The sequence below is a fragment of the Xiphophorus hellerii genome, chromosome 13 (assembly GCF_003331165.1).
Source record: "Xiphophorus hellerii strain 12219 chromosome 13, Xiphophorus_hellerii-4.1, whole genome shotgun sequence".
Taxonomy (NCBI): Eukaryota; Metazoa; Chordata; class Actinopteri; order Cyprinodontiformes; family Poeciliidae; genus Xiphophorus; species Xiphophorus hellerii.
In genome coordinates, this window is record NC_045684.1 from 11,856,381 (window position 1) to 11,884,171 (window position 27,791).

Below are 27,791 nucleotides of genomic sequence, written 5' to 3' on the forward strand. Positions count from 1 at the left end.
TGGTAAGTTTAAATAACCACTAAAAACTTATTCTGAATCGTCATTCTACTTACAAAATTTTCAGTAAACAACAATTTAACAGCTGTTAAAAGATGTTTTTGACCTTACCAATATGGCCTCCATGTCGCTACAATGTCGTCACGTCCGGGCTGTACTCGGGCGAAGCACCAATATGAACCTCTCGCTTCCGGTGATTCCTCCTTTTCGGCAGCGGCTATTTACTCGCCAACATGCCAGTGAGTATCAGGAGGCGGATGAAATCCGTCATTTATGCTTCAAATCGATTATTAGAGACATAGAACAGGGCTGAACAGTTTCAGAAGAAATTACTGCTTCGATTCGTGCCACTTTGAGTCGGTTTAATCCGGTCGAAGATGCTGGTTTTTAATCATTTTTCAAACCCATCTCGAGCGCGTTGTGAGACAAGATGGCTGCGCGCACACCGCAAACATGGAGCCAGTTTATCGGAGAAGCTGAATACAGACACCGGATGATAACTGTCGTAGTTTAACCTCGATAATAAGGTTTAGAGTTACCTAAACGCCCGTTTGTAGTTATGTAAACATTGATTTGTAATAAATACGCAGAGTGTTATCTAATGTAGGGTAGGTAGGCCAAGATGTGGGCCCGAGCGGGCCAACGCAGCGATGCTAAAGCGGAGCCAGACGTATGTCGGCCTCAATTTTGGCCAAATAATTCAGTCAATATGCACTGCGTCACTAATAACGTAAATTTTACAAAAGCTATTTTTGATTTTTGAGTCCCTGCTTTTAAGTTTTTGTCTCGTGTTATGTCGCTGATCTCGTCTATTTTATTTCCTCCTTTGTAATTTAGCTCGCAAAAGACTTGTTGCACCCATCCCCTGAGGAGGAGAAGAGGAGGCACAAGAAGAAGCGTCTCGTCCAGAGTCCCAACTCCTACTTTATGGATGTCAAATGTCCAGGTACGTGCGTCTTTGCACATCTTTTTGTAGATATAAGTAAATCAATTAAGATCAGGTTTGTAAAACTCGGGAGTTTTGTATTTTTTTTTTTCTGCAGGATGCTACAAGATCACGACGGTGTTCAGCCATGCTCAGACAGTTGTGCTGTGTGTGGGCTGTTCAACAGTCCTGTGTCAGCCAACTGGAGGCAAAGCACGTCTCACAGAGGGTCAGTATCTGCACACAAACACCAATTAAAAATGCGATATGCAAATTTCAAACTACTTCTTGTTTTTATGTTAATTAAAAGGGGCAGGATTTGAGCTGGCATTGAAATATTTATGTTGCAGTTGAGTTCTTAAACTAGATACCACCAAACAAAGCTTTGAAGCTGCTGGGGTTTTTTAAGATTTAGAAACGATGCCAAAGATCACAGGCTGTGCTTTAAAGAACCCACATTTAGTAAAGTTTTGAAACTCTTTAGTGGTTTAGATTCTGAAGCAGCTGATTTAAGTACCTAGAGGTCCATAAGTTAGAAACGGTGCCAGTCCTGTGTAAATACTCAGTAAATAACTGTTCAGTGCATTAAAAGGGCATAAAGTAGCATTCATATAGGGTGTTTATTTGTAAACTTAAATCTTTTCTGCACATTTTGGTGAAGCTTGGACTTTGATTAAAACATTTCTCAGATGTTTAAGCTTGGGAAATCATGACCATATATACATATTTTTCCATATTTGACACCCTTCACCATAGCTTAAAAATCTCATGTAGTCCTCTGGTTTTCCATCTGTTTGCAAAGGCCGCATATTTTAAAATAACAAAGACTGAGTTCTCAGGAACATTGTCTGTTATAGTAAATTATTTTTACATTTTTGTGGAAATTTCAATTACTATGAAGAGTTTGCCAAGGATTATTTGTCACAGTTTTTCCGCACTGCTAAGTGACTGGACTTCCTCCTTCGTGGTTTTCCAATCTCATTCCAGTGCCAGATTAACCTCAGTTTGCAGAAGGGTTGAGCTCCAACCATGGCTTCCCCCTTTCGAAGGCTGAGGACAAACCAAATGTACCTTTGTAGACTTAAAAATATTCCAGTAAAACCAGGACAGATCCTGTTCAGCAGCTCTACGCCACACAATAGCCATGCCCAGTCGGCAGTATTTCTGCTCGGTGAGGCTCCTCTTTTGTCAGCGATGGGCTAACGTGTCGTTTCCTCCGGCAGGGTGCTCATTCAGGAGGAAGCAGCACTAACTGTTCTCCCTGAAGCTGGAGGGGAGAGGATGGGATGGACCGGTTGATATTAGCGTCTCCTGCCTCCGGGACGATTGCGACGGCGGAACCTGTGGTCCCGACTTGAAACAAGAGGAAGAAGAAGAAGACAGGGGACGCGTTTCCACTGCTCATGTTGACCAATTGGTTGTTGCTGTAACTCCACCCTCCAACCCCGTCTCTCTTAATAAAATGTTGTTTTGGCTAAATCAAGGAATCCCTGTGTGGTTCTTACTGCATTTCTACTTAGTTTATTGATTCACATCCTGTAAAATAAAGCTCTGTATTTGGTAAAGTTAATTTCTGTAACACTTGGAGGGATGTACATAAGGCTGACATGATGCTGTAATGAACATGAATGTTTGACAATTACTGTCATTTGGTAATTAATGACACTTTTAACATAAAGTTGCCTTAAAAGTGTTGACCTACTGAATGACAATAAGCATAAACATTCATAAAAACTTCATGGTTATGATTCTGTCATGTCAGTCTTATGAACACACCTTGAAATAAAGTGTTATTTTCTAAACTGGGTCTAAGTTAGCATCACTACTAACTCCATAACGTGACACTAGTATTGACTACACAGTGTCATGAGTTCAGCTTTACTGAAAATTTGACATTAGAAATTATTTAAATGCAGAAATTTAGGCTGAATGGTAAAATTTCCACATACAACATACAGCTCTAAAAAAAATTAGACCACTGCAGTGAACCACACTGAAAACTTTCTGGTTATTCCACCAAATATTAAATCCTGAACTCTTCTTTAGTTAAAACATTAGTATTGTTTCTAAATGAACATGAACTTGTTTTCTTTGTATTATTTGAGGTCTGAAAGAACTGCATCTTTTTTGATCATTTCTCAGTTTCTGCAAATAAATACTGAATATTTGCTTGGAATTTCGGAGACATGTCAGTAGTTTCTACAATAAAATAACAATGTTCATTTTACTCAAACATATACCTATAAAAAGTAAAATCTGAGAAGATAAATCTCATCAGTAGAAGGAATTCATGAAGCGCTGATTTTATTATAAATTAGTGGGTCAACATCAGCAGATGATGTGACTTCATAATTAAATCCTGATCCAAAACTTCACACTGAACCTTAAACAAGATTAATATTGTGCCTTTCCAGGGTAAGGGACCTTGCTTTACAAATTAAGTGCGAAATATACTTTAATTCTTTACATTTCTAGTTCAAAAGTGGATTATTAAAGTTAAAGCAACAGTTGCAGCCTGTACATACCTGTAGTGGCTCTTTAATTACCAGCTCCAGCCTCAGTCTGCACTATGAATCTTCCTCAAAATTCTTGAATGTTTGGCTTCACTATCCTGTCAATGTTGTGGTTATACCAGATTTTTCCTTCCACTAAACATTCTATTAATAAGCTGGTTTACATGACTTTGAATAGTATTTTTTTTTAGCAATTATCTTCCAAATTGTGGAGGGTGTCAAGACAGCAGTTTCACCAAATATTTATTTATCTATATTTTGTTCTGTTGTGATATCTTTTCATTTTCCAAAGGTCTAAATTTTGGGTTTTCATTAGTTTGAATGAAGCCATCTTTTTGAAGTTGTGCAACAAATTAACTGCTAGATGATTTTCAAATTTATTCCAGCAAAGCTGCTCTGAAAACTGAAAAATGTCTTTAATAAATGATCAGAATCTTTTTGGAAACATTCACAAAAGTGTTGCTTTATAATTTTAGAAACATAACCCAAAAAGGTGAATCTATTCTACTGAAATTTAAAGAATGTTACTTAAATAGACATAAAAACATATAAATTTGTGTTTGGCATAGTATGTTGCATGCTTTTAACACAATACCAAGCTGTTAAAATGTACGAAGTGTTTATTTCACGGTCAGAAAATACAGTTTTTATAGATGAGGAATAACAGTTTCTTAAAAGAAAAAACAAAACAGATGCTTAAAAACAATTAAATAACCTGAAGAAAATAATCCACAGGGCGTCAATTACGTCATATCAGGTCAACAGTAAAATTTTACTTGATTAGGATCAACTTTAAATCCGTAATGCTGCGTTCAAACCAAACGCGTTTTGAGCGCCAGGCGCATCTGGTTTACATTCAACTTTGGCTGCGTTCACACTGCAGCCTGAAGTGACCCAATTCCAATTCTTTTGACGTAATGCGACCTGTATCTGGTCTTTTCATGACAGTCTGAACAACACAGGTCGGATTCATTTCGAATGCGAACAAGTCCACTTGGATGTCCGATACTTATCCGATTCAAATGCGTCGCATTCATCCGACTTGAATGTCAATGATACTCAACAAACGCCACTATTCTGCATCCTATTTCGCAGAAAGAATAACAACCATGATGGACTGTAATGAGGATTAAGTTGGTAATATGCTGCTCCGGTCGGACAACAACAAATGTGTAAGCTATGCTCCATCGTTAGCATCCATGTTTACTTCCGCAAACCCTGGGCACTTCTTCTTTTTATGGCGGTTGGCAGAACTCTGAGAATGCTGACCTCATTGCGCCCTCTACTGCTCATGTGGGACACTTTCAGGCCGTTTGCTCGTTCACTGGAGAACACATACAGGTCGCATATATTTGGAAATGTGAATGGCCGCGGCAAAAAATCAGAATTGGGTCACTTTATGCCGCAGTGTGAACGCAGCCTATGTCGAGGCGCGTCGAGGGCCGTTTGGCGTGTTTCGAGCGTCTAGCGTGGCGCAATTTGAACCGTTTGGAGCATACGAGGCGTCTAGAGCGTCCAATGCGTCCCATGCGCCGCATAGATTTTGAATGTAAACCAGACGCAGCTGATGCTCAAAACGCGTTTGGTGTGAACGCACCAAAAGTGCATACGCGTCGAACTTGAAACGTCAGAAGCGTTTGGTGTGAACACACCATTAGACTTCAATATCTTGCAAATCTAGTTTAATATCAGTGAAACGCTTTGTGTTAGTCCAGGAGAAATACCTTGAGAAGAAGTGAGCTGGGACAAATTTCTACATATGTTTGTATTTCTGCTACATATAATGTTTTATATATATATATATTGTACATCAGTACAAACCTGTCCAACACCTGAGTCAGGAAATCTGCCCCAGCATGGCCGCCATAGTGCGATTTTCAATAGAAACCTCCTGAAACCGGGTTCTTCTCCTCCCCACTGTGCCTTTCTACCCCTCTGCTCCGCTCACACACTCGCTCTTCTCCTCCCTCTCTCTCAGCAGGTGGCGGATGGAGGAGTTCTGTGTGGACAGCGTGCTGGACAGCAGCGGCATCAGGCACCGGAAGCCCTCCCTCAGCTCCTCCACGTTCTTCACCAGGCTGCTGATGTGCGAGTTCAGCTCCCCCCTGCAGCCCTGCACCTCCGCCAGCACGTCGTACATCAGGCTCTGCATCTGCGCGCCAGTTTGGTGGAGGAATTACACCAACGCTCGATCGAGGATTTGTTTTCAGGGAGTTACAGTTGCAGCTAAAGCAATTCAATCTTCAATTTAGAAAAATTTGGTTTATTGGCAAAATTCGCAATTGTTCAGGTGTTTGCTGTGAACAAATTCAAACAGTCATGTTCCATGAATTAGAGGACCTGTCCTGATGAGACTCGTTTGTCAGATTAAAATACTATACTAATACGAAACAGGTAATCTGTGAAAACTCCTCTGAAGAAATCCACCACTCCCAGCCAAAAACAACCAATTAGAGCCAGGAGGAGGGTCTTAGTGCTGCCAATCAACCTCATACACTCCCTGCTAAACATGCTAAAGGCAGAGAAACAACTTACTTCTACAGGAAAACCTGTGGCCATCCTAACTACACCAAGCATTCATGACACGTTTGGTTGATGAAAAGAAGCTGCAGCAAGGGAGAAAGTGTGAGCAGCGCATACATGGACAGGATTGAGATCGCTAAGACCCTCCTCTTGACTCTTATTGGTTGTTTCTGAAAAATTTAGCGGAGAAGCTTGATGTTTTTAACATATTATTTGTCTCATACCATACTGTTACGACATAGTGACAGTTTTAGCAGTTATGTAAAAAATAATAATAAAAGTTACATACTGCAGCTTTAATGTTAATGCAATATTTGGCCAATATGGACAGAACGACTTTGTTCACTTCCTCTGGTATCATTCTTAAAACCACAAGCAGACTACAAATTTAAAACAGAGCAGAAAATCAACGTCATCGTTCACAAATTCTCCTTCTGTTCGCTGATTGGCCCAGTAGAAATACAACCAAAGAAATCCAATACAATGGGAGAAATCTCAGATAAAGTAGTGAAGGTAGATTAGAATCAAACAGAATTGCGTACGAGGGCAAATTGCCAGATTAGCAAGATTTGTGAACGGTAGTAGTCAAAAATCCTCCCTGGACCGCAAAGGTCCAGCACCAGCAAAAGCCATGGCTTTTGGACCAATTTTGCTTGGTCCAAAAGCACTTGCAAATTCACACGACTCAAAACCAGAACCTTTCGTCATTTGTCAGCATATCTGGACATGAAAAATGAAACATACATTAAGGTACTTCCTGTTGAGAGAGAAGCAGGGCGGTGGCTCAGTGATGCTGTGGATCAGCAACCTTTGCAACCCAGAGAACCTTTTCTTCCTTTGGTCTGTTTATAGTTACAAAAACTATGTGAAACAAATTAGCTTATTTAGCTTAGCCCATTAAAATAATTGATTTTAAAATCAAAGAGTATTTTTTTATTTTTGGTTCCAGGTTATAAAATAAGGTTATCAAGCTTTTACACGATTTTGGAATTTGTAAATAAGATTCTTCAGGAATGCTGAACAAAGCTGACGACTTGGTCAAAAGAGCAAAAACAAACTCGTAAGAAGTAAAGAGGCTGAATAATTCTGAGACTGCATTTGAGGCACTTTGGGTTGAGTTTAGAGAACCAACTAAATTTAGTTTGGTTTGTTTATGGCAAACACCTTGAATGCTTCTATATTTTGCTCATAAACCTAAATTTTTGGGGGTGTTGAATAATTTTAGGTGCAACTGCACATGATGCCTTCACTTGCCTCTCTCACCTTGCAGAGGTCAACGAGCGTGTTCCCCTGATCTGCAAGAATCCTCTTCTCCATCTTCACTCTCCGCAACCTGAAGGTGGAGAGACAGTCAGCTGTAAGTCTGTAGGAATCACTTGAAAAATTATTCAAAATGTCTGGATACTTTTAAGTTTTGTCGCTCTGTCCCCAGCAAGCTTCAATGGATTTTATTTTCATGATTGGATGATTGTAAGGTGGGAAAAAGATGAATAATTTAATTTTTTTAATAATTAAAAGTCTGAAAAGTGTGCATGCATTTCTGTTCAGTCCCCTTTACTTTGTCACCCCTAAATAAGAGAAACCAACTGCCTTCAGAGGCCACCTAATTTGTAAATAGAGTTCACATTAGTTGGATTTTCCATTTGTGAAGGCGTCAGAGGTTTGTTGGAGAACATTAGTGAATAATCAGTGTCATGAAGGGAAAACATGAGAAAAAAATGATTGTTAGAAGTAAAATAATCTGGCAGTAGAGCTAGAACTTCTTTTTAAAAAATCAACATTAAGGAGTTATTAACATAAAAAAGCTGCTATTTATTGCTGAAAAGTTACTTGTAAGTTAGTTTTATCTTGTACTAAGATATTTGCACTACAAACTAGTGATACTGTGTAACTTTAGGTTAAGCATGTTCTCTTTTAAAGTAGAATCATTGAAATATCAATCACTGATTGGCACATAAATTACATCAAAATTAAATATTTCCTTCCTAAGAGTTTAACTGTAGAGTTGTATCTTCTGTGCCAAGCCTACCAGCCAACACTGGGCAAATAAAGATGTTTAGATGAATAAAACTTAATTTACTTTAAAATAAATACCTCCAAAATGTAGCAGGTAAAACAGCAAACACAGATGCAATCTATGATGCGGAAATGCACTGTAGAGTAACACAAAAATGTATTTGAATTCCAAATTAAATCAGAATTTCGTGCTTTACAATTTACTGACACCAACTTTATAGAGATGACACAGAAAAGGAGAAACCTGCAAAAAAAAAAATCAAAAACTACTGGATCATACTGGAAAATACTGGAAATTATATTCCATAAACTACTGATTCTGCTCTGTGGGATCGGATGATAGATGGAAACCAAATTCAAAAGGCGGCAGGTTCCTGTGGTCTTACTGGTGGATGGCCAGCAGCAGCTTCCTCTGGTGCATGCGGACTCTGGTGTGGTCTCTTTCTCTTGACAGCTTAGTGTGCTTGTAGATGAGCCAAGTCTCTCTCAGCACATTTGCTGCTGCAATTTTTATCTGGTGAAAGGGCGCAGAAAATCACGAGGAGTTATTGCGTGTTTATGCACCTAACCTCTAAGTGCTGTTTTTACGGGATGTGCTGACTAACACCAACAAGCCGCATATATTATTGAGAGCCCCATAAGTCGTTTAGACTCATTATTGACTTTCATATTGAAAATAGATTGTAAATAAATCCTCCAGGTTAGCATCTTCGTCTTTCTGAATCCCTTTCTGTTGGATTCTTACTAACCCACACAAACTTTTTACCCCGGTTGCATATTTTTCACAATTTCATATTGAAAATAGATTGTAAATAAATCCTCCAGGTTAGCATCTTCGTCTTTCTGAATCCCTTTCTGTTGGATTCTTACTAACCCACACAAACTTTTTACCCCGGTTGCATATTTTTCACAATTTTTCATGTCAATCTTTATTAAAGATGTCAAAAAAGATAAAACATGTGTGTTTATAATTGGGCTGAAACAATTAATTGGAATAGTCTTGATGAATCGATTATTGAAATAATCAGCAACTAATATAATAGTTGACAAAAGCCAACTAACTGGAATATACAGACTCAAAATATGCTAAAAAATCCCAACATATCCAGAGCAGTAATTAAGCCAAAACTTTAATTTTGCACTTATTATAAAGACACCTTTGTTTGTAAATATGTTTTACCCAAAAAGCCTCAAGTGGCAGTTTTATCTTCAGCTGGTTCAAATTCACATTTTATTGTCTTTTAGGCAATAAAATGTTTATTTTCTAGTTTTTTTTTTAAAGGAATTGGATTGTTTATTTTAATATATAGATGGGATTTTTATGTAAAGAGTAAACAAATATTTTATCCAACAAAATAAAAATGTAATAAAATAAATTATTATTTAATTTAATATTTTCGCCCTAATATACATAGCAAACAAATGTTTTATCCAACAAAATTTTCAGCATTGCAATAAAGGGAAAAATAATTTTCTTTACTAGCAGTTCAACACAGTCAGAGTTTACACTGATAAAAAAAACCCCCAGCATAAAAATTAAATAAAATAAATTATTATTTAATTTAATATTTTCGCCCTAATATACATAGCAAACAAATGTTTTATCCAACTAATTTTTACGCCCTTTCAGCATTTCACTAGAGGAAAAAACATATATTTTTTACAATTAGTTCAAGAAAGTCAGAGTTTATATTCATAAAAAACATCAGCAATACAAATACAATAAATTAATTGTGAAATCACAAATACGCTATAAAATCCTTTCGAATACTTTTTTCTTTGCACAGTAACAATAATTGTTATCCCAACTCCTGGTGTCCATTGAGTTGGACGTTCAGCTTTCAGAAGATCATACGGTTTAATGATAGAAAATATTTTCAAAATAATTTCACACACTATCACTGGAAATACTTGAAATTATACTCAGAGCAATTTCAGTAGGCTACCATGAACTTAAATAGACATTTTTGATGGAAAATAAACAATTACTCCTCTTCTTCCCTGCAGAGAAATGTTTGTCTTGTCTGATGCCTGAAGCTCATATCAAGTTAAAATTTAAAATCTTCAATGTTCCAAATCTTCAGCAACAAGAATCATTCAAATTTAACGGCTTAAACCCAGAAATACACCACACCCATTCCAGAGGATGTGGGATCGAATGTTATGTATGTAAAAGGTTCAAGTGGTTAAATGAGAAATGTGTAGAATGTGCCAATTTTGACAACTAAAACAATAGTTTTGTTGCAGCTGTAGTTGTCAGTATTCACCCTCTTGGAGATGTGAGAGTCCATCATGAAGTTGTGGACGTGCTTCTCAGCTCGGGTCAACTCCAGCTTCCTGGCCACCACCGCCACCACCAGGACCGTGCATCCCGCCCCCTGGCGAGAAACCAGTATTTAGGGTTTGATGGGATTGAACTTCACGTGGATCAAACTCCCCGCCTCTGTCTCACCATGATCCCAGTGAGGAGGCAGATGCTGCGGCCACAGTAAGTGTGAGGGACCACGTCTCCGTAACCGATGGACAGGAAGGTGACGGAGACCATCCACAGGGCTTCCATGTAGTTGCTGCTAAGGTCTCTGTAATTGTGGTGCCTGGAGGGACAAACAAGACAATTTTCTTCCCCTGTCAACCCAGCGATGGCATAGTTACTTTGAAAAAGTAACTTGATTACTGATTACCCCTTAAAAATGAGCAATTAGTAGTTACTTTACTGATAATTTGATTTTAAATAATCAAATAAAATAGTTTAAAAGTAACTAAGTTAACTAAGATAGATTACAAGTTACGTTTTCAGTTACTTTTAGTAGCTTTTTAGTAGCTGCCAACAACGCCCCCTGCTGCCTCAACATAAAAATGGCAATCAGGAATTAACAAAATAAATACTAATTCATGTTAGTTTATATAAGCAAAAACAAAGATAAATACAGACAGAAAATTGTTGTAAAGTTAACATTTTTCATGTATTAATGTTTGTGACATTTTATTCAAGGAAATTGTGATCCTAACATCAACAATCTGCTCGTATTCCTGACCTGGGATCGATTGGTAATGTCTCCATCCTCCACTAGGGGGGCTTTCTTTGAAATAGGCCTTCAAAAAATAACTCGTTATTTTGTCCCACCTATTTTCAAGGGTGTAACAATAGCACTTTGTCGCTAGTATGTTGATATTGTAATTTTTAGCTGACATAAACTCAAAATATTTCTTGCATTTCCGGCTAGAAAACGCGCATCTCTCTCCTCCCGCCATTGTTGACGTTTATGTCGCTGCGTGGGATAACAAATAAATAAATAAATAGTAAAACGACAAAAACGCATAGCGATTTGGATAAGTAACTTTAATCTGGTTTCTAGTTTGTAAATAGTAGCGCGTTAGGTTACTTGTTACTGAAAAAAGCCGCCGGATTAGCGAACTGCGTTACGACGTTACTGACATCACGGTGTCAAGCCTTACTACTGTTTTACTGCGTTAGGTTTGAAGTCATTTTTGATTTCTTCCAAATCACAAACGGTAATAAAAAACTTATAAATAGTGGCGCATCAATATGCACCACACCCAGGGCCGGACTTTACAAGAATCTGGCCCCTGGGCTGCTACCGGTGTTGACACCCCATTCACTGAGGACAAATTATTTCACTAATGCAAATTACAATACATTCATAAGTACTTCTATACATCAGCATGTATATGTCCTCTAGCCAGTGTTGTTCATAAAGCTGGGAAACTATCAATTTTGAAACTCCTTCAAAATGCCTGAAGGAATAAGTTCTGACTTAAAACTTTTGTAAAGATTTTGTAGTTCAGCAAACTAAAACCAGAAATTATGTGACGCTTCCACATCAAATACTCTCCACACACATACCTCTCGCACACATGTAGGCCCCACGCCGCCACAATCCACAGAGAAACACTGAAAATCATCAGGACAGTACCAGGATAGGTAGTCATCAACGTTTTTCCCACGAAGCGGGTGTTGAAGTGGATCTGGCGATAAAAAAAAATCCACTCGTTACGTCATCATTTTGACACAAGAGCACTACTTAGCCAGACTACTTAGAATAGCACCTGTCAGATAATCCTTACATAACACAGAGGAGATGAGGGATAAGAAAACTTGTTCGCAATCTGGCTCGATACATGGACAATAGGTTTGGTTTTGCAGAGGAGGGAGGGATGCAGGCGTCATTTTCATCACTTTTATATTGCAGTTATAAGGGAGGGATTAGCCAGGTGGACATGTTGAGATATGGGAATGAAAGCGGGCACATGAAGGGAGTCAGTGAGGGACATGTCTGGCATGTGAAACCAGCAGGGTTCGTGAAAGTGAAACTGTTAGTCACACCTCAAGCGTCACACTTTTACAGACCTCTCGGCCCACCTAGACACAACAAGATATAAACAGATGAGGATGAAATGTACAAAATCGAAGGGCAGCTCAAGTCATTGTCCAAAACAGACTCCAAATTTCATAAATCATATCCTAAGCAGGTTGTTCTCAACCTGTACTCTTTATAACCGTGTTTCCCAACCCTGGTCCTCAAGGCACACTGCCCCGCATGTTTTAGGTATTTCCTTGCAAGCTGATTTCAATTGATGACTGTTAATCAACAGGCGTTTGTTGAACTGCAATCAGTTGAATCAGGCACATTAAGGCAGGGAAACCTCTAAAACATGTAGGACAGTGTGCCTTGAGGACCAGGGTGGGGAAACACTGCTTTATAAAATTAAACCTGAGTCTTGAATTTGTCTTCTTGATTCATTTTACACAAGTCAGGCTTTCAAATTGGCGCGGTTCAGTCAGGCCAGATTAAAGAACGCTTGTCAAGGAGTTTCGCCCCCACCTTGTTCAGGGCTCCGATGCTTCGGGAGGCCGTGTCCGTGAAGAGGCGGCTGTGCAGCATCATGGCCCGACCCAGCAGGTACAGTCTCAGAAACATGGGCAAAGCCAGCATGATCTCCAGCTCGGTCTCAGAGAGGGTTGTGCGGACTTTGGTCTTCTGGAAGTATGCCAGTATTCCCACCGGATAAGGATGGATGGCCACTATGAAGAGCTCCAAGACGATCAGGGCGAAGCGTTCGGTGGTCATGGCTATTCTCCAGTCCTCTGCACCAATGTCATGAACGTAGAGCTGTCACAAGGAAGAGAAGAAATTATTTAGCTGAAGCAATTCTAAGGAAGGACTTCTATCCAAAGTTGGATTTAGTTTTGGTCTACACAAAATCTTTATGTCTAGTTTGTAGTGCAAATATTTTATTTCACATTAAATAAGACAAAACTAACTTACAATAAACTTTTCAGCTAGAAATATGAGCTTGTTTTAAGACAATAACTCCTCAATATTTATGAAATGATATCAGTTCACATTTTCCCCAGTGTCAGTATAACTACTACTTTTCTAAATCAGTATTAAGGAATTATTTACTTAAAACAAGTTTATATATCTTGCTGAAAAGTTGCTTGTAAGTTAGTTTTGTCTTATTTCAAATGTATTAAGATACAAGCACTAGAAACTAGACAAAAAACTTGGTAAAATTTTGTGTTTTTTCAGTGTACTAATCAAAACATTTCCCATTTAAAAGAGGAATACCACAGCATACTGTGGTATGTACTGTAATACCACAGCATACTGTGGTATGTACTGTAATACCACAGTATACACAGAATACCACATACTCCTTAGCCTACTGTTATTCTAATTAGTTGTTGAATTGATGGCAACAAAACATTCATGTAAAGGTTAGATTGGTGGTAAATAGTTTTTGTTTTATGACTTGACAGCCAACATTCTTTCTGAAATGTACTGGTCCCAGTCCAGAGAGAATATGAATCCCAACATGTATGTGTACGTGGGTCCAATATAAATGTTGCTAGTCTGGAAGGATACTAATTGGGACTTTAAATTATCTTCTAATAATGAACATTGGGCAAATGGGAATTAGAAACATCAAGCCAACATGGACAACATATCCCAGTTTTTACCCAAAGTTGTTCTAAACCAATTTCTATTATTCTACACATTAAACCTATTGTGACAATTAACATGGGACCATTATTTAACCTGTGGACGATCCATTTTTTTCCATATGGTCCCCATAAGTAAATGTATTCATTTCTTCTTCCATGTCTTTATAAGAATGTAGTTGCCAGATTTGGAAGACATCAGTTTTATCTATTTAAAAATGTTTAAAAACAAACTAGAATAATTTGAGGAGCACTTTTATGTTACTCCTTAGCTGATTTTTAAAAATATTTGCAACTCAAGACACCCCATCCTGCAACATTCACTGCAGAAACACAAAATCTAAACAATTTCTGTTTAGTTTCTTGTGCAAATATCTTAGTACTCTTAAAATAAGACAAAACTAACTTACAAGTAACTTATCAGCAAGATATAGGAGCTTGCTTTTAGTAAAAAAAAATAAAATAAATATTAACACAATATAAGCTCATTCCATTGGCAGATTTCTTTACTTATAGCAAAAGAAAACATCTTGCTTTCTATATTTTTACTTGTTTGGAGAAGGCTATTTTAATAGGTGATTTTTTACCAGATTACAAACTTCAAGGAAATGTTAATCTACCTTATTTATAATTAAACTCCAGCTTCCTGAGAAAACTAAAGATGGGAGGAAACCAATATTTAAGGATCAGTCCTAAAATATTGCCCTGCTTTCCTCCAGCACTGGGTCACGGTTCTAAACCAGGTCAGCAGTGATTGGGAAATCAAAAAGCAGGTTATATAACGCTCTCCTCTGAGGGTGAGGTGTTGAGTTTGTTCAAAAAAGTGCTATTTCAAAAATATTCCCATACACAACCCTGAAACGTTTATTTGAAACAATTTAAGAAAGAAATTTTCCAACAGATAAGAAACTTTTTAAATGTCACAGAAAAATGGTTGGACTCTTTAATTTCAGAGATGTTAAGAGACACATTGGGGATAATTTTTGGTCACGTAAGAATGAACAGTTGGGTCACCTGCACCTCACAGCAGTGGTACGCCACGATGAGGCCGAACAAGATGAGCGTAGAAAAACTGATGACTGACTTGAAACACAGCGAGTAGATGGAGCTCTGCAGGAGAAGCAGCACATGGACAATTATTCACATTCAGTCTAAGACTTATTGAAATCAATTTCGAGAAACAAAATCAGAACAATTGAATAAACGCAACTTCAAAACAATACATTTGCAAATTCTACTACCGTGCATTATTATTATTATATATATATTTTTTGCATTAATTGCAAAAACAAAATCTTGCCAAGTATTTTTGGTATAATTGCTATAGAACATTTTGAAGTAAGACAGTAACTTTTCAGCTCCATATAGGAACTTATTAGTAAAAAAAAAAAAAATCCTTATTTCACTTATCAAGACATTATTTCTTTGTTATAAATAAAATAATCTGCAAGTGGAACTAGCACTTTTTCATCAATATCAAGAAATTATTGGCCTAAAACAAACTCCTATATCTTGCTGAAAAGTTACTTGTAAGTTAGTTTTGTCTTATTTCAAGTATAATAAGTCAAACTAGTCATAGATACTTTGTAAGATTTGGTATTTTTGCAGTGTTTACTATGAATGATCTTTTATTTGTTTTCTGTACCCTAAAATTAACCCCATGAAACGTAAAGCTGAGAGTTTATTGGACATTTTTGTATATAATATATGTACATGGTGATGAATACAAATATTTCAGGGATATAAAAGTGAGGAAATGGCTTCAATCCTGTGTAAATGGATTTAAAACAGATAAAAACAGATAAAAACAGCATTTTCCTGCTGTTTCTAACATCAGGAATGATGATATATTAATATGATGATATGTTAAAGATGCAGCTATGCAGTGTGATTTGTTGCATGACTCTTTGCACTCCAGAAGCCCTCTGACCTTGCTGTAGATGCTCCAGGACATCTCCGTCTCCATCACCATCATGACTACCCCGAACAGCCCCACCGCCAGGGCGCAGTCATTCAGCCGCTGCCTCCTCAGGAACAGGGCCCTCCTGCGGACCAGCCGCCAGCCGATGTTGTGCGTCCGCGAGTACGAGTCCTTGTTGGCGTCTTCCTTGCGTTTGGGGCTGTGCTGAGGACTGGGGCTTGGGCTCCTGGTGAAGCGCTTGGCCCCTGGCAGCGGCCCCTCGGCCTCCCCCGGGTGCTGGTGATACTGCAGCGCCTTGTGTTTGTGCTGCTGCTGCTGGAGGTTGTCGTCCTTGCTGGTGATGATGATCTCTGGGAGGCTCTGGCGGTCGTGCATCTCCAGAGAAACGTTGCCTGCCTTGCGGTACCCTCGACCGTCAACATCCCTGAGATCCAGGTTGGACCTGCTGTGGCCCTTGAAGGGTGATCCTCTGGGGGACATGGGCACATCGGTGAAGGACGTAACCGTCTCCTGGAGTGTGTTTGCGCTCAGAGTTTTAGTTTTGCTCTGGTGGTTGTGCTCCTTCACACCAGGATTTTGCAGCCGTTTCTCACATTTTTTCTCTTTGCCCTTGGTTTTCTCTCTCCTCCTGTTGGATCGAGGCGTTGCAGTGACGTAGAGGTGGCCGTTGTACAAAGGCGTGGTAGCCAGGGCCTGGGTTCTGTCCAGCCATGCGGAGTGGTCGATGGGTGTCTGGACTGTGTGGTGTATCCCACATTGGGGCGAGTAGGCCTGAGGTGGGGCGACAATCCTTGGTGGCAGGAGGGGCCTGTGGTCCTCCAGCTCGTCTCCATCCACCACCGTTGAGTTCATTGACGGGGAATGCTCCATGGGGAAGAGATGCTTTTAAGGTTCAAACAGAAGACCAGTGAATGTATTAGACAAAACAAGCAAGAGGGTAAAAAGAGACTGAACAGATGGTAGCAGCAGTTAGACAGAAAATTGCAGCTGAAGCTTAGTGAGCAGAGATTTTTCTCATCTCTCATATCTCGACACCTCACATATGCTCACGTTAAAAAAATTCAGGTATGCAAAGGTTGTCACTTTGTATGGAAGAGGATTAGGACTACTGAGAAAAATAAATCTGACTTTTTCTCAAAATTCTGACTTTTAATCTCAGAAGATTAGAGTCATAATTCTGAAATTAAAGTAAATATTCTGCGAATAAAGTGGGTATTGTGAGATTAAAAGATTCTTTAATCTCACAATTCTGACTTTAATTCTGAGATTAAAGTCATAATTCTGAGAACAAAACGTGAGAATTCAGAGAAAAATGTCTAAAGTTCTGAGATTAAAGAATTCCTAAATCAGAATTATGCAGGAGAATCTCCAAATTCTGACTAATTCTGAGATTAAAATCAGCATCCTGAGAAAAAAAAACACAAGTTCTGACGAAAAGTCAGAATTCTGCGATTTAAATGGGTATTCTGAGATTAAAGACTTCTTTAATCTCAGAAACTCGTTAAAGAATTCTTTAATCTCAGAATTCTGACTTTACATCTGAGATTAAAGTCAGCATTCTGGTAAAAAAAAAAAAGTGTGAATTTTTAGAAAAAAGTCAGAATTCTGCAATTTAAGTCTGAATTCAGAGAAAAAAGTCTGATTTATTTCTTTGCAGTGGCCCTTATCCTTTTCCGTACCCCTGCATGGCTGCAGATCCAAAGGTTTTCTTCTATTGTTTTTGATCCTACCTTACTGTCCAGGCTCGGGTCTTAACACAATCCACAGCGAGGATTAAAAACGGCTTTGCTTGTTTCCCACCGAAGTATTTTAGCCCTCAGTCCTGAAGGTCACATTCGGCCGAATCGCAAAGGTCTTCAAAGTGAACTCCTTAAAAGGTCTCAACAGGATCATTTTCATTCGAGAACGTTAAAACAAAGATTCAGCACCATTCAGCTTGGTTGCATTCACAGCCTAATATTTCAGACGTCCGCTCCCTTCACGTATGAACTTTCCCTGCGGATCCCCCCAGAGCTCCTCCCATGGATTCGGCTGAAGCTCAAGAACTTTCCCTGAACACGTTGAGTTGGGCTCGTTGATATCCATCACATCTAAAGACATTCATTCAGTCGCTCTGTGATCGTCCGTGTCAGGGCTTCTTCCTTAAAGCTCGTATGGGGCTTAATGACAGCAAGGACTAAGTTGCAGATGTTGCAAAGGCAACGACTGGGTCATCTGTCAGAGGGGATTGGCAGACTTCATCCCCCCGGATGGTTTGTGTGTGCATGTGCACAAATGTGAATGTGTAAAGACAACCTGGGGCCGAAGATCAAGCTGGAAATGTTCTTAAAGTCAACGCAGAAATGGCATTTTCCTACATTTCATCTATAATCTCTTTAATTGGACTCATTATTTTTATGAGATAAGTGTGTTTTTGAAACACTTTGGGGAAAAAGAAGACGTAATCCTCAATCAGTTCAGCAGATTAGTATTGAAGATTATTCAGGTGAAATAGAGATTGTGGGGTGATGAGATTATGAAATATCAAATATGCCAGCCGATTCAAGCAATAGGGTGGAGTATTAAAGGCCAGAGTCATAACAATGACATTCAGCATCACGAATTTATCTAAATCCGTGTGACAGATGGGTGCAAAGATAATAGAGCGGCCTCTGACTGGAAAGATCCAAGAAGCAAAGGGTGGAAGGAGTGCAACTGGATAGTAGCAGGATAACAAAAAAAAACTGTATTTAATCTGTAGACACCGTCTATTTAAAGATGGATTGAGGGAGAGCAGCGGGAGAGTAACAGCAGGTATCATCCACCCTGATTTTTCTTCAGACGCTCTTCCATTTGTTTATTACAGTGTTTTGAAGTACTCACAGCTCTTTGTGTTATTTTGGGGTGATTCTATGTTAGATATCAACAGGGATATTATCTAAAATAAAAAACTTAAAAATAACTGCATCGATGTAAACGTTCAGTTTTTTTGTTAGCAGCGATGGTTATAGAGTCTTACAGCTGCTGGGAGGAATGATTTGCGATATCGCTCCTTTGTGCAGGATGCGACAAACAAGAAATTAAACATTTTAATATTCTAAACAACAGCAGGGATATTATTTCAAATAAAAAACTTAAAATAGCTGCATTGATGTAAGCGTTCAGGTTTTTTTTTTAGGAGCAGTGATGCTGCTGGGAGGAATGATTTGTGATAACGCTCCTTTGTGCACCTAGGATGCAACAAACATCTGGTGTGAATTTCAATACATTTTCTGAAAAACCATTGCAATATTTAATATATATTCTTTTCACTGTGTGGATGCCACACTTTTCATACTTCTATTTGTGAAAAACTGAATAGAGCATATATTTCTAGTTCCACACAAAAAGCAATTCAAATACTTTAACATATTTGTATGTAACGTGACAAAATGTGGGAAGGCTCAGTTTGCATAAATACTTCTGTATTTTATATTTCAATATTCTCATTCCTTATTCTCATTGCAGGCAGTTTTGTTTAATTAAATATCTCACTCAGCACAGAAAAACATCAAAAAATCTACCCCATTTAGTTTGTTTTTATAGGGAAAAAACTACTGCGTCCTCACTGTGCTCTAGTTATACACACCACAAATGTTTCTAAATTATGTTGTCCTAAATTATACACATCTGCAAGGCTTCAAATTAATTCAAGCCTCCTGCCAAAAGCTTGTAAATCCACACTGCTGTAGTTGGTAGCTGAGTGTCAATTCTTCTGGGCTTTGTGGACAGAAGCCAGCACATCTTCAGTTAGTCTCCTCTGCTGCAAATCCTCCTCTGACTGTTAAGAAAGTGAAACGAATCAGGGGATATTTTCAGCCTCCCTAATTGCTGGGGCTGGTAAGTGGCAAATCTGCTCCGTGCCCTAAATCTTCAGCGTGTGCCAGTTTATCTTCTGGTCAAGTTAATTGCTTCGGTCTGATCTGCTGGGAGGAAAAAAGATAAACAAGACTCACTTGGAGAGGTAACAAATAGGACTTAAAAGGGCAAAGGTTGTGATTAGAGTTTAAGGAAATGTCCTACATTTTTGGGTGGAATTGATTGAGAAAATATGAAGCTGCAAAGCGACAGAAGGTGACACAAGTAAAGTTGATTTAGCTCTGGCCAAAATATAGGTGAGGGTCTCCTGTAAGATCCCAAAACATCAACAGACTGATCTAATGAGTGAAGTCTGTTACCATCTAAAATGCATGAGCCAAAAACAGATCAGAACCCATCTATGAAACAACACTGAGAGCTGTTGTCTGCACACACTTCAAAGGAGACTAAAAGCAGAAAAGCAGCCACAGTTATTTTTGATCCTGCTGCCTTCTGGCAACTAATACAGAAATATCCACAGTGATACCAGCAGACTTTACATGTACTGTAGTTACATTGTTTTGCAGCTTAAATGAATTTTGAACTCCTAATATTTTATGTATGAAACCCAGAGGGCTGAGGGTGAAATATTGTTGTACAGGATCCTGTTCATTAAATTAAATATGTTGTGAAATTTTGCAGACCTCTTTGGAGGAAAATGTCATTACAGGGTATTAATCTGATGATCATGTTATGTCTTATTTTAATGTTTATGAACTATCACCAAATGAGCCAGTCTGAGCTGCACACCCAGATTACATTATGTTTTCTGCAGCCAGACTGTCTCTCCAGACCTGAATAATCTGTCCTGGGTATGAAAACAATGTGTTGAGTCTGTCTGACAGAGCTTTTTACTCTCCCGTGTTCATGAGGGTCTAATCTTGTAAGCTCTCATATCCTGTACAAGGTATTAATAAACCATGACAGTGCTTGGCTTTTTTTTTTTACTTAACACTTCAAAAAAGCCAAAGGATGCTAAGCTGATTTGTCAAGATCATCAAAGAACTATTAACTGATTGATCAGACAACCAATCAACAATTTGACCAAAAATGGGCCAACAAATGAATGATCAACAAATGAATCCCCAAATGAATGACCAACTAACCAAACCCCAAACCAATGACCAACCAACCAAACCCCAAACTATGACCAACCAACCAAACCCCAAACCAATGACCAACCAAACCCCAAACTATGACCAACCAACCAAACCCCAAACCAATGACCAACCAACCAAACCCCAAACTATGACCAACCAACCAACCAACCAACCAACCAACCAACCAACCAACCAACCAACCAACCCCCAAACAAATGAACAACCAATGGATCAACCAACCAACTACCCGGCAGTTTACCTAACCAGCAAAATACAGAAACTGAATGAAAAAGTAAGTACAACCTGGTATTTTCACACAATTTTAGACTGGAAGCAAGTGCTCCCTTTGCATTTAATTAATTGGTCAACAGTAACCTATAAAAGCAGGGATTTTGTCTGTTAGAGGTTCCAGTCTGCTGGTATGTGTTAACCACCATCACCACCATCAATGCCAAGATGGAAAGGCACGAGGAATGACTATAGTAAAGCATTTGTTTCTGCCTATTAGGGTTTTAAAAGCATTTGTATATTATTTGTTTATTTTTCTACACACATAGATAATATTTATTTGAGGAAAAACGCTCAAGATAGCTGCCGGTGTTTCCAGGTTGGGACTTCACGTCAGATTTACCTCAAACTCAGACTTTTCAATGCTCAGAGAAATACATATATAGGTGTAAAAAACAATAAGATCCAACTCAGACTCTATAGATCTCAGTCATGTTAAAGGGGATGTATGTTGCAAAATTCACATTTTCATGTTTTTGTACTTCCACTTGTAGCTCTAGTGCTTCTGGACCAGCAGCCACCAGAAAACATGAAAACTGTTTTTTTCAGAGAAAGGATAATGTGACCTGAGCTTTAGCTGGATTACAAAGTGGGCTAAAGGTACGTCATCATATCTTATTTCATCACCCGACGCTATAAACACATAAATATTACCTGAACTAAGCTCATAGACCACACAGGCACGCAGCCCAAATGGGTTTGTCTAAATCTTATCACTTGGAGTCAGTTTAACAATCTAAAAGAGGACTCTATTTGTTTAATATATGTTCTGATTTATTTTCAGCTTTAGAAGGTGGTATGCTATTTGGCACTTCTTTTATTTGAAAGTTGTAGCCAGTTTTTGACAACAAATCACTTTTCGCCAAAGAAACACTTTGCCGGGTCCACTATTCCACACATTTTATTGGATTACAGTCCACTTTGTCCTCCTCCTGGACTTGCTGCAACAGGACGTAACTGAAATCCATTGGAGCAGAACTTCATCAACTTAACTCCACTCCGGACAACAGGAAAAAAGCCACTCTGACAAAATCAGACTTCACAGGGAAGTGCTGGTTTTGTCGATAACATCCTATTAAGTGGAGGGGACATGTCAGCGTAGGAAAGGGCCTAATCCAATCAGCAGGGTAATTAAAAGCACACAGCACAGCAGGAGCAATGGCAGATGGCTGATGGCTGCATTGTCAGGTGTGGCATTCAGCATTTAGCACAGTGGAGCATTAAGTGTGCTCAACCAGAATAAAGTGAATTTAACAGCAAGTTTTAATGCAGAGGCTCACCTCGTCGTTTAAAAAGACAATTCCAAACCCTTGATCGATAAGAATACAAAAACAGATAAATTATTTTATATAAATAAAAAGAGTATTTTGGGGCCCCTGTCAGTAAAATTAACAATATTGTCGTTTTCTACTTGTTTTTGGCAGTAAAAGTTAAATGTTACCACTCCTAGACCTGTCTCTGCATTGTTGACCGCAGTACAAGGCCAAGTAAGGCGCTGCTGTAAACTAAGTAACCCTCTGCAGACTTTTAGGTCAAAATAGGTAATACAATAAATCAAGTTTATTTGCATAAACATTTCAACAACAAGGCAGTTCAGAGTGCTTTACATCATAAAAACACAAAAATACAAAGCCAGAAGACACCACACAGTCAACAATTAGGAAAATCGGTAAACATTACATGATGTCAAGTGCCGTCATTACGCCGCATTATGTAACATTAACACGTAATGTCTTTTAGGTTAATAGCATGCGTTAACATTGACAGCCCTAATATTTGAGAATGTTTTCTTTTTCGCATTTTTACTTTTAGTGCAATTGTTAAGTCTGCTTTAAACATTGCTTCAAATCGCAGACTGTTGCATGTATAGTTCACTAGCAGTCAAAGGGGCAGTATTATGTAAAATCAACTTTTTAAAGCTTTACATCACCTTTATAATGTTATTCCATCATCAAAAACAGACCTGGAGTGTTGTCTTCATTCTTTAATGCGTGTTTAGGAAAACCTTTAATCTCCATGGCAACCATTCAGCTGCGGAAAGCGCCTGACTGGACCTAGCTCTCCCTTCAAGACACAGCTCTTCCTGTAAGCTGCAGCTTCCAAGCTTCTGCGACTCCCACATTCAGCTCCTTCAGACTAGCCAGTAGCAATTAGCAAACATCTGTTGTTACTGTGCATCTGCTGAGCTACCTCTCAGTGCAATGCTGGTAAAAAAAAAAAAAAAACATTCTTAGAGAATTAATGGAGAAACAATATTGTGATGACTTCCTGAAGGCAGAGTTTCAGAAAGAGCAGGAATTTTTAAAGAGACAGAGGCCCAATTTCAAAACCTTGAACTACAAAATCAGATTTCTTTTATTTTTTTTTAAATATAGGTAGCATTTTTATAACATTGTTACTTGATTGTACTGTAAAATGTCACAATAGATACATAATAAATAAATAAATTGGATCAAAGGAAACAAGACACCTGCCAGTCTTTAAAGTTATTTATGTAAAGCCTTTGATGGATCAGATAGACGCAAATAGATCGCGACGGCAATTTTGGTTTTTGTTACAAGCCCAAAATTCCTGGCACAAAAATGCCATAAAATTATTCCACTTTTTCTAAAAAACGTGCATATGTTGGTCTATGCATTAAAGTAAGTTTTGCAAAGCACTGTTTGTGGAATTAACTCAGTTCCTTCTCTGACTTTGTTTTCCTGACATTTTTTAAAATAATTAACATCTCATTTCCGCCCTGCTCTGCTTATCCGACTCCCCTGCTTGTTAATTGAGACCGGCTCCTCGCTGCTCCCTGACAACACTCCTGCCAGTGCTGAGCTCCAGCGCAGCGTGCACTTGGAAAACAAACCACCAGATGTCACCCACGCCTCGGTGCCTCCAAGCTGTGTCTTTACGAGGCCTAATGAATTTAGTTTTGTTGGCTCTGTGTCACACTGGTTGCTCGGTGCACAACAACGTGACGTGCAGAAAATCAGCTTGGCACAAATTAACAAAAAAACAACAACAACAACAAAAAAAACCCCCAGCAACATGATGATTGGATTCTGCTTATTTCCTGCTCCAAATGTGCAGTTTATCCTGCTCTTCTTGACTCTGCCATCATTCTTTTCGCCTCAAAGGACCCACTCTCCATCCGCTGTGTGCAGCAGAGCATGAATGTGTAGCTCCGGATGTGTGACAGGCTTCCTGGGAGAGAGGGGGGTAATTCCGAAGGGCAGCAGAAGTAATAGGGTAATCTATTATACAGTCTAAGTCTTTCTTCCTCATTTTCTTGCCCCCATCCCCCCCTTTCTGTGCCTCGGTCTTTCAGCTTCTCGCTGCCTCTGCCCTTGCATCAGCATTTCACGAGGACAAATGAGAAGTAGAGTTTAACTATGCACATTCCCAGTGTCCTCCTGCAGAGCCCAGCACTTTCTCAATTAAACCGGAGTCCGTCTGCACCGCTGATTCAAAGACCTCACACACCACACCCACACACACACCCACACACACACACACACACACAAAGGGCTTTCAGCCCAGCGGTGCGTGGAAGTCACCACTGTGGAGTGTTATCACGAGTGAAGGAATCTGTCATGGAGATTTCTGAAACATGCTGTGCAGCACATGTTAACAAGAGAGAGAGAGAGAACACAAAGCAGGGTGTGTGTGAAGGATGGAGGATGAATTTATGAGGAAATGTTGGGGATTTAATCTACTGATTATAAACTAAAGGATGAGGAGAAAACTCAGCCAAATATTTATGAGATTTTTTTTTAAATCTTCTTTTTTGCGTTTATTATTTGTATTTGAATTAATAAATGTTATTCAGCTATTTTTGTAACTGTTTTTATTTTTTTTTAAAAATAATTAATTAGTCAAATTAGTTAATTCTTTTTATTTATTAAAACAGACACATATAGGGTCAAAATTGTGAAACTATTTGACATGCAGCATTTTCGTCACAAACCTCATGGCGAAAAATTAAATAAAATTAAAAAATAAAAATAGATACATAAATAGAAATGACATTTTAATGTGTTTCTTCTTATGTCTTTAAATACAATTATAACAAAATATAAATTCAGGCCAGAATGATTGAAAACCAAAACAAAATAAATTCATTAAAACAGATAAATCTAAGATATTTTTAATCTTAGATATATATTTTTAATAAAATACAAATATAAATAAAAAAATGAATCAATCATTGAAAAATGAAATAAACAAATCAAAAATAGATAAATATCTAGAACTTATATTTTAGAATTTCTATTCATTACTTTTATTTGGCGATAAAAGATAAAAATGAATAAATCAAGCGTGAATTCTTTAATATAGTTTCTATTCTCTGCACTATGTACATGAATGGTCTCATCTTCTCCTTTTCCCAACAATCTTCAACATCATCTGTTCAACCAATTAAAACCTTTCCATTCTCACCCTCCTTCTCTATCTACAACCCTTTCACTCGCATCATTGACATTTTTCTTGCTTTTCCATTTTAGACCCACCTCCCCTGAGAGGCAGACAGAGCTCTCAGCTCTCATCTCCTCCTCCCCCTCTTCCTCCATCGCCTCCTCCTCCTCTTCCTCCTCCTCCTCCAGCGAGCACATGCTCACGCTGCTCCCATCTGATGCCGACTGGATGCGGAGCTCCGCTCACATCTCCATCCTCTCTCCACCTCCTTCTCCTCTGACATCTAGAGCTTCTCCGTTTTCTTTTCCCTCCAGTTGTTCCCGACCAGGATGTGGCACTCTGTGGCTCTTCTCCTCTCTGGACTCTCCGCTTTGATCAACGGTGAGCCTGACTTCATCTCTCCTTCTCGTTCATTCAGGATTCTGGCTGCAGCAGTGGCATTTTATAGGAATACAGTAGGGAACGGGGTGCTATTTTCCTTGTTTTTTTTTTTTTTTTGCTTCATCTGATATGAATTAAAAAGGGAAACAAACATTTTAGGGAGAGAAAAGTGAGAGTATTGCTCACCTGTTTGCTTGTGTATTTACATCTAGGGGTTTCTTTTAGATTAATGTGTTCTTGTCTGGAGACATATGTTCTGCACTTGGATGGCTTTTTTTTTTTTTTTTAACCAGGCAGATTGACATCACGATGACAGACGCAGCAGGCAAAACGATCCGAGTTGTCAGAATATTTCATTACTCCAACATTTTCTTTCTGTCCAAATCTGCGCTCAGATCAAGGTAACCCCCTTGCAGAGGAAGCCCATCAGTTTAACGACACATACAGATCAGCATCTTGCATCTCGCCTCCCTGTTGCTGCAGCCGGGAAGCTGAATAGGTTTCGGGCTGACGGCAGATGACAGAGCTGAGAGGCAGATCGGGTGAACTTTCCCCACAGGCGACGAGCGAGAGCGAGATAGTCAGGCTGTAGATGAAAAACCAGAACCACATGAAAGACAGGAGGACAGGAAGGTAAAAGTTTCTGCTGCTGCAGAAAGAGAAACACTCTGAAGAATCCAGAGCTGCTGCTTCTTTCACTCTGAGGAGCTTTAAAGCAAGCTGCCTGATGTTTTTCTGACTCACATTGCCGTTCTTTCTCCTTTTTCACAGCACTATGGAGAAGTGCAATAATATTAATCATACTCTGTCTTGTTGTTATAAGGTTTTCTCCCGAGTTCAGTTGCTTTTTCTCTTCTTCTGTGCAGTCTGTGTTCGACTTTAGCAGAACTTTTTAAGTATGTGCATGGGAATTAATAAAACGTGGATGGAATAACAAATGTCACATTTTTTTTAAAAAAGCTACTTGAACACTGAGCAGTGTATGAAACTGAAATCTTAAGGGAGTAACAGAAAAAAAAAAAGTCAGCAAAAACTTGACGTCTTTTCGGTAATTATCTATTTGGTGTAGATTTTGTAGCCAATAAGACTTAAAAACAGGTTTTTCCTGTTAAACTCTGTTGTGTTGTTCACTAAAAATGACAATAAATTGTGTCAATCTGATGGGTTGCTGGCAACTTTATCTACTTTCCTCCCTGCTAAAAAAAAGCAACCCCACAGCATTATGCTTCTGCCACCTTGTTTTCCTTCATATCTATCTATCTATCTATCTATCTATCTATCTATCTATCTATCTATCTATCTATCTATCTATCTATCTATCTATCTATCTATCTATCTATCTATCTATCTATCTATCTATCTATCTATCTATCTATCTATCTATCTATCTATCTATCTATCTATCTATCTATCTATCTATCTATCTATCTATCTATCTATCTATCTATAACTTTATATTATGATAGTTTTTTCTTATATACAACAATACCTTATCCAATTGTGGAAACTTTTGTTGTTTTTACAAGTTTTTTGTTGTCAGAGATCCTTCTAGAGAGAGTTATCTACTTTGAAAAGTCCAATTATGTTTGATTCATGGCTCATTATTTCCGGATTTTAGATTTTATGGCTCTAAGAAACATTTGTCCCACTAAAACCTGAGGAGAATCTCATAAAAACTACTTGCATAATTCTACTACTGTTTCATAATATTCCATTTTTCAGAGCGTCGGTATCTCTATAACCTGGAATGAAGCATAAAACTCTATGGAGGGTTTACTAAATGTGGAAAAAGCTTACTAGAAATTATGCAAAAATAATCTTTACATATTTAATTACGCATTTCATTTGCATTCGACCTCCAAACCTTGGAAACCAACCTAAT

The 27,791-nt window shown here is 38.5% G+C and overlaps 3 protein-coding genes and 1 non-coding gene across 6 annotated transcripts in view; 3 read left to right on the top strand and 1 right to left on the bottom strand.

Moving 5' to 3' along the window:
- Positions 1-139: 139 nt before the first annotated feature.
- rps27.1 (ribosomal protein S27, isoform 1) lies at positions 140-2,405 on the top strand. Its single transcript, XM_032580774.1, has 4 exons — positions 140-236; positions 835-943; positions 1,041-1,151; positions 2,146-2,405. The coding sequence occupies exons 1-4, from the start codon at positions 231-233 to the stop codon at positions 2,172-2,174; spliced, it is 255 nt and encodes an 84-aa protein (XP_032436665.1). The 5' UTR covers positions 140-230; the 3' UTR covers positions 2,175-2,405.
- Positions 1,855-1,984, top strand: LOC116731995 (small nucleolar RNA SNORA35). Its single transcript, XR_004341684.1, has one exon. It is a non-coding gene; the product is annotated as a small nucleolar RNA SNORA35 (small nucleolar RNA).
- Positions 2,406-4,037: 1,632 nt separating the features above from the next.
- Positions 4,038-18,819, bottom strand: LOC116731182 (small conductance calcium-activated potassium channel protein 1-like). Its single transcript, XM_032580767.1, has 10 exons — positions 17,591-18,819; positions 15,870-16,742; positions 14,954-15,049; positions 12,819-13,106; positions 11,840-11,961; positions 10,427-10,568; positions 10,242-10,352; positions 8,361-8,488; positions 7,222-7,291; positions 4,038-5,587 (listed from the first exon to the last, which is right to left on the bottom strand). The coding sequence occupies exons 2-10, from the start codon at positions 16,728-16,730 to the stop codon at positions 5,363-5,365; spliced, it is 2,043 nt and encodes a 680-aa protein (XP_032436658.1). The 5' UTR covers positions 16,731-16,742; positions 17,591-18,819; the 3' UTR covers positions 4,038-5,362.
- Positions 18,820-20,365: 1,546 nt separating this feature from the next.
- Positions 20,366-27,791, top strand: part of chrna11 (cholinergic receptor, nicotinic, alpha 11) — a 32,135-nt gene continuing 24,709 nt past the window's right edge. Inside the window, exons 1-3 of one of the 3 annotated variants that reach the window (XM_032580768.1) lie at positions 20,366-20,407; positions 21,619-21,724; positions 25,618-25,909. In XM_032580768.1, the coding sequence (XP_032436659.1) occupies positions 25,858-25,909 (52 nt within the window). In that variant the 5' untranslated portion in view covers positions 20,366-20,407; positions 21,619-21,724; positions 25,618-25,857. The remainder of the gene's footprint in view (positions 20,408-21,618; positions 21,725-25,617; positions 25,910-27,791) is intronic. The other 2 variants (XM_032580769.1, XM_032580770.1) reach the window with 2 other exon arrangements.